At 38.5% G+C, this 10038-nt stretch overlaps 2 protein-coding genes across 8 annotated transcripts in view; one reads left to right on the forward strand and one right to left on the reverse strand.

Moving 5' to 3' along the window:
* Positions 1–1888, reverse strand: part of aspg (asparaginase homolog (S. cerevisiae)) — a 16550-nt gene extending 14662 nt beyond the window's left edge. For all 7 annotated transcript variants that reach the window (XM_032499984.1, XM_032499985.1, XM_032499980.1 and 4 more), the window contains exon 1: positions 1601–1888. In XM_032499984.1, coding sequence (XP_032355875.1) covers positions 1601–1832 — 232 coding nt within the window. In that variant the 5' untranslated portion in view covers positions 1833–1888. The remainder of the gene's footprint in view (positions 1–1600) is intronic.
* A 5148-nt stretch (positions 1889–7036) lies between these two features.
* arf6b (ADP-ribosylation factor 6b) lies at positions 7037–9772 on the forward strand. Its single transcript, XM_032499987.1, has 2 exons — positions 7037–7308; positions 7573–9772. Exon 2 carries the CDS (start codon positions 8224–8226, stop codon positions 8749–8751), a length of 528 nt encoding a protein of 175 aa, XP_032355878.1. The 5' UTR covers positions 7037–7308; positions 7573–8223; the 3' UTR covers positions 8752–9772.
* The last annotated feature ends 266 nt before the right edge of the window (positions 9773–10038 follow it).

The following is a 10038-nucleotide window of genomic DNA, read 5'->3' on the forward strand; positions in this document are numbered from 1 at the left end:
CCCCCTTCGCCTCCTAGTACTAGTAAAAGGTGCACTATGAATTCCTGCATTACATCACTTCTGTTAAGGTTGCAAGTAAAGACCAAACAAAACAGACAAAGCTCGCCCCTCCCCACTATGTTTCCATAACAGTCATGCCTAACTGACTAACTGACTAACTGAGACTGACCCCCACCCCTCGCCCAACCATCTTGTCGGTGTTGTATTTTGGTGCACAGCCTGTGCCCCTAGTGTTTGTTTGACGTTTACTCTCACTTTGAGAGTGACATTTGTATCCCCTATTTAAACTTAGCTGACTTATTATTTGCACAGTTTGGTTATGTTCAGACAAAAAACTGGGTGCTAAACTGGGTGCTAATGCATTGTTGACTAATACATCAAATCAATCTAACTAATCAAAGCTACTGACATCTATGCAATAGCAGAGTGACTCTTGACACTGTTACCTGTGGCACTCCAATGGCAGCTTGGGGCATCTAGTGACGGGCAAAATCATAACCAACTTGGAGGAAATAAATGAATGAAAAACAAAAAAAATTGAGCTTTATAAAAATCATAAAAGTGACTTACTACAGATGACCTGTCATGAGAAACAACGCATGCACACTTGTCTCCTGTAGCTTTCCCAGATTTGCGGCAAATTGCTACTGTGGTGCCGCTCAGCTCGGCGGGTGTCGAACAAATGTCACTCGCTTGCCACTCTCCAGAAAGCTGCCACTCACTTTCCACTGCGGTGCCACTTGCTTGTCAATGTCCCGACATCTGTCTGCCACCACTTGGAGGATCTCAACCTTGCTGCAAAGGTCAAAGATGCGTGTACCTACACAATTGAGAGTGATTCATTTCCAGGTCATTTCATTTAGATTCAGAGGCAAACCCTCAACAACAATACAATTTTATTATAGCATTGTCACATTTAGGTATAGGCTACTACAGAGTAAATAAGAGGGTGTCCAGAGGTTGCCCAGTGCACTTATGTCAACATGTAGTTATTCATTGAGAGAGATCTGTGATGTCGCTCAAGCTAAAAGGAAAGTTTCATCATGAGGGACAGCTTGTGCAGTAACATTATTGTCTTTAGCACTGCCTCCCTAAAATATTTAACCCTTGTGTTGTCTTCCCGTCGACCATGCAACTTTGTGTTTTTCTGGGTTGAAATTTCAACATTGTTTTTTTCTACGCTTTAATTTTGTTAATTATATTATAGTCAATTTTTTTAACAATTTTTGTCACTCTTTCCAATGTTGTTGGTCACTTTTTCAGCATTTAAATTTTTTTTCGCGTCAACATTTGTCACTTTTTTCAACGTTCTTTTGTCATAGTTCTGATATGTAACGTTTTTCTAAAAAGGGTCCAATTGGTCCTGAAGAAAACAGGAGGGTTAAAATCTCAATACAATTTAGTTGGATGTCTAGGTAGGGTCGAATTATCTTATTAAAGCTAAATGTGTTAGTTCTGATCATCACTGAACTAACCAAGCTTAGGCTTTGTATTTTTTTAAGCTTGTATGTGCTAGCGAGCTTCTACGCTTGTAGTTGCCCCAATGCACAAGACAGAGAAAAAAAAACAATACATTGAGTTTCGTTTTAGCCACAAATACCCTCATCATTCAGAGTCATCCCGATGGTTCCTCCGGTGTTGATAACCAGGACTCGCGCCTCGTTGCGTAAAGCCACCGGCTCAGTGCACTCGATCGATGTGCAGCTCGATAACAGTCTCTTTCGGCCTGGATGCAGCGGAATAGTTCTCGCTGGATCAACATCTGTCGAATCCAGCGTAGTCTGTGATAAAACCCGGGAAAGGCATGTCTTGTTGTTGCAGGAATCCGCCATGATGACTTACAAGTAAACCTTGTGCTGCCCCTTTAAAAGCGCTTGTTGCTTGTGTTAAAAAAAAAAAACCCGGTGGTCTTTAAGTGCTGCACCGTTGAAAGAAGGTACCGTTTCTTCGGGCTTTTATGTAGCGCTGCAACATCCATCATTATCGTGTGACGTATAAAACAGAGGGCGGTGCCATCGTTTTGATTAAACACGTGTGGCCTCCAGTACTTGAGTCTAGTGTGTCTCCTATTATGTTGCCCTTGAAACGCCGACAGACAGCGTACACTCTGACGTCAGTGATAGGGGATGGTTTCAAAGGCAGCCAACGTATTGGACGGGACAGCGTTGGTGTCAATGGTGTCAACTCCTCTGCACTACTGTATGTGGTTACAATAAAACTGCAGAATACATTTTTAAGAATTTGTTTTGAATATTATATGTGAATAATATTGACTGCATATTAATATTTACTGCATAGGGACCACAGTGGAAATAAGTCTTTGGACTTTATTCTGCCATCCCTGACTATTTATGTTTTTTAATATGTGACACAGAGTAGCCTACTGTTTTCCTATTTTTATATTTACGTAGTCAAATAAAATCAATCAAAATCAAATCAATCAATAAGAAGACTGCAAATTTGCATGGAAAAACAAAAAGCCTTAAATAGTGTAATCTCAGCGTACTTATTATATCTTGCTTGCTTCACATTAATTATGTAGCCTACTTGCCGTGTAAAACTAACTAAATAACAATACTGTACTTGAGTTTTTAAGATACTTGTACTTGACCTGAGTATTTCTATTGGTGTTTACATGTGTTTAGGCCTACATTAAAATGATGTACACGTCAATGCTTCTAATTATAATGCAATAACATGAAGATACATTTTTGTGTTGTTGATTCCAATAACACCAAAACAACTAAAATAATGTATTGCCATTTGCAAAAGAAACCATGTCCCTCTGCTTGATGCAGTCACCTACTCAAAATATATACTAGTAGCATGGAAAAACATGCACTTTGTGGCAGAGTTTCCTTTGCTATTTTGTTGAGTTTTTATTAAAACTATTAAATAATTGCGTAAGAGAAATAAGACAAATTGGTAATGTAATAAGAGTTATGTTTATATATTTAGTGTTTTGTTTACATTTCAAACAAATCATTATATATTAACTTCTAGGCCTTTTCTCCCTTGAGCCTCTGCCTGATTAAAATAAAAAAGCTTATTATAATTTTTAGTGGGGCTGAGATTAAATTTAGGGGGGCATGAGCTTTAAATCTGTGTACAATAGCACTGCCTTACAATGGACCCAGGTTTCTACCAGGCCCCAAGGACTTTTCTCATCATTGCAGACCATTGTAAATAGTACCAGTGTACTGAAGAGTAGACTGTGTTTGATACCACATTTGTCATCTAACTATCAGTAGAAGTAGAACGAATTGTTAAAACTTGCTTCCATTCAGCATTGTCATCTTAGCATTTAACATTGCACACATATGTTTTCCACAAATACGGAGCATGCCTATATTTCACAACAGGGATCAAATGCATAAATAGACAAAAAATTACAATTAAACCCCAAACTCCATACACTTGAAATTAGTAAATTTTTCACTTCAACACACATTTTCATTCCCTTCTTGTAAAGACCGCTCTCTCCTGGGGAAGGATAATGCCAAACACAATCTTATATACAATAGAACAGTCAAGATTTGAACCCAGGGGATTCATAAGAAAACATTAGTTTTAACCAAATAAAGTCTATTCTCAATGATGTTACAAAATCAAACCTTTTAATTTATATGATTCTAGTCTTTTCGATCCTGTAATTGTTATACATTACTTTGACCCAATCCTCCATTTTCTCTGTTTCAGCCACTTCCTGATGATGGCTTTTTTTTACTTGCCACTAACATAACTCTGAATAATGTTTGTCCCCTGAATATATTATTCTCTGGTTACCTTTTCCCAAGTACAAATACAAAAATGTAAAGGAAACCTCCATTTTAAATTTTTTCCCCACATGCATTTCTTTATTCATTAATTTGAGCCAATAAGGTATGATAGAGAGGCATTCCCAAAAGATATGAAATTGATTGGCTTTACTTTCTCCACATTGGAGACTCCACAGTGTCCAACATCTCGTATCCTGAGATTTCTGTTGTGCTGATGTTTACACTGTAGAGTTGCATAATCATTGTTATTCAATCAACTCATTAGATCTTTAACTAGCCTAAATGTATTCAGAAAAAGCATACATATTTAGGGTGAAACAGTTTTATGTGCTGTTTCATCTGCTTCTTTTCACCTGCCAGTAAGGAACTTCATTTGAAGGAAGTTGCCTGCATTGCATATACTTTGTTGTCCTTGTTTTTAGCCAAATGTGTAATTCTGTGTATGTACTTTGAGAGCAACCAAAAGCCGGAGTCAAATACCCTGTATGTGTTTACTAACTTCTAAACTAGAAGTTCCAGATGTATTCAAGATAATCTTGAAGCTCTGTGACTGGGGGTTGAACCCGGATGGGTGTTGTTGGGCGAGGTCTTTTTAAACTACATGATCCTGTCCCCCGCATGATTATAATTTTGACTCATATATTTCAACAGAATTTAGCCAACTTGTATTTGTCAATCCGATACATTTGACCTTGTTTTTGTGTTTGACTCATGCACAATGTAAATGCAAGTAAAACTGTAGAAGGTAAGAGATGAACAGACATACAGCAGTAATTACCATTATCTTTCACATGTCATGTTATCCATATTATTATAATTTTAACAATTTAATAATTAGCACTTATTTCAAATGCAGTTTTGATTGGATGAATTTTGGTTTTAAATTGTGACTTGTGATTGTGCCTACACTAGCCGTATGGTATTAATAGTCTATGAAAAATAGTAAGGATCCTAATATTGATTTCTATTGATGTAAAGTGACTAAGTACATTAAGTATTCTATTATATACTTAAGTACAATTTCGAGGGATAGGCTATTTGTACCTTTTTATGCCACTTACTACTTCCACTTCACATCAGATGATAATATAAACTTTATTCTCTACAACGATATATTTAATCAATAATACTACACAATCTTTTACATAGAACATATCTAAATTATGAAATATGATACACTGTCATTCTACCCCAAATTCAATGAAATGTTTTAAATAGTTTATAAATTAGCTCAACTTTGGCCAATGAAATGTTTAAAACACTATTAATAGTGAAAAAAATGTAAAAACCGTTATAAATTAAATAAGACAATCACTATTATAATCAAAGAAAATTATAAGAAAATGATTACAAGACACTACATGAGAGCCAGACTGAATTTTAACCTCCGTTTATAGGTATTTATATTTCCAGCTTCTCTCAGATCCTCAAGCAGGCTGTTCCAACATCTCGGTGCATAGTACCTAAAAGCAGCATCTCCTTAAGTTTTTGTTCTGCTTAGTGGAACAGCTAAATGGGAAGAGTTGGAGGATCTGAGGGGCCTTCCTCAGATCCTTCAAGATATTGAGATGTAGTCTGGTGCTGGGCCATTAAGAGCCTCATAAACTAGAAAAGTAATTTTAAAATCAATACAAAAACTAACATAACCAGTGTAAAGATTTTAAAATAGTTACAATGTGTGCTCTCCTTCTGGTCAGTAGAACTGTGATAAAATAGTCAGTAGAAAAACCCATCTCAAGACCAGGAGCAATTCTAGGATCTGTCCTTTAGAGGGGTTCAGCCCAGGAGAATGTGACACGCATACAGTGCCTTGCAAAAGTGTCAACCCAACCAAATTGTTCTGTCTCTGTTAGTTAGTTTCTGTTTTGACTTTTTTTTCCCACATCCCCCACTCCACTGGTCAGGAACATGCACATTTTTGGTGGCAGGGGCTCAAGGAAAAAAGGCCAAGTAGTTCATAAATAATGATTTATTTGAAATTTAAACAAAACACTAAATATATTAATGATGATGACGTTACTTGACACAGATTTGACTGTAGCCGTTCTCCTGGAGTGTCTCCATTAAGTAAAGTAGCTACATTAGCCTGTATGGCCATGATGCCTCAGCTAAACCTTAGCTAACATAAGTTCATGCATGTTAGCAAGACAGAAGATGTGTCTCTCGGCTATTTAGGTGTTAACTCGAGGCACTGGCTGCTTAGTCTTTTGTTCATCATTACTCACCTCCACACAAGCCAAGATAAACTTTCTGAGCGACAAGGAACTGGTAGAGGCATGCTGTCTGTCTCTCTGTGTGTCATAGACAGTTAATGAAAGGCGTACGTCTGTGTGTGCGGCGCTCACTACTGACGTGAAGACGCATCGCAGAGAGAGAGAGAGAGAGAGAGAGAGAGAGAGAGAGAGAGAGAGAGAGTGAGAGAGAGAGAGAGAGAGAGAGAGAGAGAGAGAGAGAGAGAGCGCGAGATGGCTCGACAAAGTTGTATGTCCATCTGATATATAGATTTTTTAGATAGATTTAGATTTAACTAGATTAAATAGAGCTGTATGCAAACAGAAAATATACAGAAATATATATTCATTAATAATAATAATAATAATAATAATAATAATAATAATAATAATAATAATAATAATAATAATAATAAAGATGCATCCAGAAAAAGGGGTACTTTCTCTTAAGAAGGAAAAAGGGCAGGTGTTCAAGCCTCTTTTGATGTCCATGTGTGCATGTCCCCTGATTTCTACTGATAATTAAATGAGAAATGAAGTATCACATTGGGATACCCAACTTTGGCACTATGGAGGAGAGCTGGTTACTAGTGTTTGCAGATAAAATAGCACAGACGTTGACTGCCAAATATTGCTATTATCCAAATGGCTGTCTGCTACCAGCAACACAATTGACATCCGTCGTCAAACAGACAAAAGGAAATGCACAAAAATGATTGGCACATGCATGGGACTGACTGAATTTAGGTCTCCTTTAACTGCCACAAGGGGGGGCTGTAACCCTTTACATACATGGAGAGTCACCAGACAAATGAAAACATTAACGTTAGATACTGAAAATATTACCAGTTGTACCAAAGTTATTTTCATCAATATGTGATTAAATGTTTTCATATTTAATGTGGTAATTCAAAAGACACCTAACAGAAAATAGTAACAGTTTAGAACAAATCAAAACGTTACATTCTAACAATAATTGTTGTGTATAACGCTAACTAATAACGAGCTAGATCCACGGTGTACAAATACCCTTTTTAACATTTTATTTCCTGTCAGTCTGGGTATTTAATTGTTTCTGCTATAAGTCGTGGATACACCAGACAGTGAGAGCTGTACTAGCCTTCTTTAACTGTCTATGGTACTAGCTAGTAGGCAGCAGCTGAATGAAGTAGAAGAGAGGAAGTGGCGGTTAATGCAGCTCCACACCTTTCCGGTGAAACAGCACTGCGACCAGCTCGACTTAAAAGAGAAAGACAAGAGCTGGGGGTATTAATCGGGACAGGAGGGGGAGATAGGAGGTAAAATACTTATATTTCTTACGTGTTCAACTCAGAAAGACGTGAGCCAAACATTGTGTCACTGTCGCATGTCTTTTCTGTCCAGATATGATTAGTTTGCAAAAGCTAACTACCGTTATCTAGTTAGCTCAAGGCTAGCTTGCTAGTCAACGAGCTAGCTAATGTTAGCTTGCTATGGCTAGCCCTCTTTAGCAGCCATGAGCGGTAATGTTAGCTATCTTGCTAATTTGGCATGTATGACCCTCCTCCTTAATCTCTTTTCAGGGGATAAGAAGTGGAGTTCCATGAGTGGCTACATGTGTTGCTGAGTCACCGAGGATTTTGTTTCCAAGACATCCCTCACATCACGTTGACGTTACCCGGCGCGACGCTTAATGGACTAGCCGCAGAAAGCTGCTTTTCTCCTCCGGCAGCTGTGAAGAGAACAAGGGCGCACCCGATGTGGAGGACCGGACACCAGAAGGAAATCACAAGTACCGCGGCTTTTTCGGGGCCTTGTATACACACCGTGTCTGCCCACTGCAGTTTTTAATCGCCACGGTCTGTCTCTGTCACGCAGCTTCATGTTGATTTGGGCAACAAAATGAACGTCCTGCAACAGCTGCTGCCAACTTCTTAGTCTAACCGTGCCATGTTGTGTATAGGCCCTGAAAACACTGTGATACTCTGAACATAAATGTCCCAGCACTTCATAGGACGCACAGACTTTAACGTAAAACGCCTTTAGGTACTCTGTGTTAGGTTTTAACATGAGTGTGTGTTTTTGACTTTTCGCCCCACATATGCTCTTCACTGAGTCATGTTTTCACAAGTTAGCCCATAAACGGAAGCTATTGTTAAAGTGAATAATCATCATCATCCCGGTATCAGACATTTTTCTCGTTAGGACCAAGTATTTATGCACAATAGTTAAACATGGGGAAAGTACTCTCTAAAATATTTGGCAACAAGGAAATGAGAATATTAATGCTTGGACTCGATGCTGCTGGAAAGACAACAATCCTTTACAAACTAAAACTCGGACAGTCTGTCACCACAATCCCCACAGTCGGCTTCAACGTGGAGACCGTCACCTACAAAAATGTCAAGTTCAACGTCTGGGATGTTGGAGGGCAAGATAAGATTCGTCCTCTGTGGCGACACTACTACACAGGCACCCAAGGGTTAATTTTCGTGGTGGATTGCGCGGACAGGGATCGCATCGACGAGGCAAGGCAGGAACTCCACCGCATCATTAATGACCGGGAGATGAGGGATGCCATCATCTTGATTTTCGCCAATAAGCAAGACCTTCCTGATGCCATGAAGCCACACGAAATCCAAGAGAAGCTCGGATTGACCCGCATCAGAGATAGGAATTGGTATGTTCAGCCCTCCTGTGCGACCACAGGTGATGGACTGTATGAGGGCTTGACATGGCTAACCTCAAATTACAAATCTTAATGATTGAGTGCTGACTGTTTTAGGTCAAAACTATAATAGCGTTGCAAGTAACAAGTAACTTCTCAAAATGAGTATGGTTAAGAAAAAATTGATTATCTCCCTTTTTATTTTAATACTACGTTTACCCATTGACTAATTTATCTTTAACGGGTTGCTGGCTTAAAGTTTGCTTGTACTCTGTAGCAGGCCTATATAAAATTCATTGTCATGGGGCTTGCTTGATGAATATTAAATTAATTGGTCCTAATGTTAAAGCCACAGAGATCACCGCCTTTGCCTATTCTTTTCCCTGTTTTGTATGATTTTTCTAATGAAGCCGAAGTTTTTTTAAACTTCATTCTTGGATTAAAACTTGTTTCAGGGTTCTTCAGTCTCTGGTGCATTGAACTTGGATCTTTTTTTTTTTCTTCTGAGGTGAGATCTTTAAAGTCATGTAGCATACTGGAAGGACTTTGACATTTGTTTTAACACAGTACTGTGATAAAGGATTTCTTCTCAATGGTATTGACTGCTGCAAGGGGGAGGGGGGAGGAAAGAAATCACAACAGCTTATATTTCATGGTCATGTCTTGGCATCCGATAAACCAAATTACTTCAGATATGTTTTGTAACACCTCCCAGTCCCCTTATGTGGGTCTTGATTGTGCTGAATATTCAAAAAACAGGCCTCCAGTAACTCTTAAACATGCTTGTTGATGCATTTTTGATTTTGGGTAACACATAGTCAGTTGACTCAATCTTTCCAAAGGAATGTCATTCAGCTCTGAGCTCTCTCAATCTGATTCCACGGTTGATTAGTCTCGGTCTTGGGACATTATATGATAGCCTATATCTGTAGCATGAGTACGAAAGTACAGTAACCCTACATCAGAATCCATCTGTTGTGCAGTCAGAGGGAGCCATTTACTGGTGAAATGTTGAAGACACCCTGTGGTGCAACTCTTACTCTTATTTTGACTGGGGAAACCATGTACAGAACAATGTCATTGTAATGTCTTATTAAAAAAGTGATTTTAAATCTTATGTCTGTTTGGTTTTTCAAGGATTAACAGCAGTTTTTGTGACTAGGCCTGTGTGAGTAATCAAACCATTTATGTATTTTTAAGTAGCTTATTATATAAACAGTGTTTCAAGAATGCTCATATTTCAAAGTAGAAGTCTGCAGTGTTAACATTTCTTTTGGTTTAATGCTATTGGACAGATTCTTCACAAAGAGTTTATGTCAACCCTTAGTCTAAGTTTCTGGCCTCAGTTCCCCTGCCAGTGAATAAGGGGTGGGGGGGGGGG

Source organism: Etheostoma spectabile, chromosome 20 (genome assembly GCF_008692095.1).
Source record: "Etheostoma spectabile isolate EspeVRDwgs_2016 chromosome 20, UIUC_Espe_1.0, whole genome shotgun sequence".
NCBI classification, from domain to species: domain Eukaryota; kingdom Metazoa; phylum Chordata; class Actinopteri; order Perciformes; family Percidae; genus Etheostoma; species Etheostoma spectabile.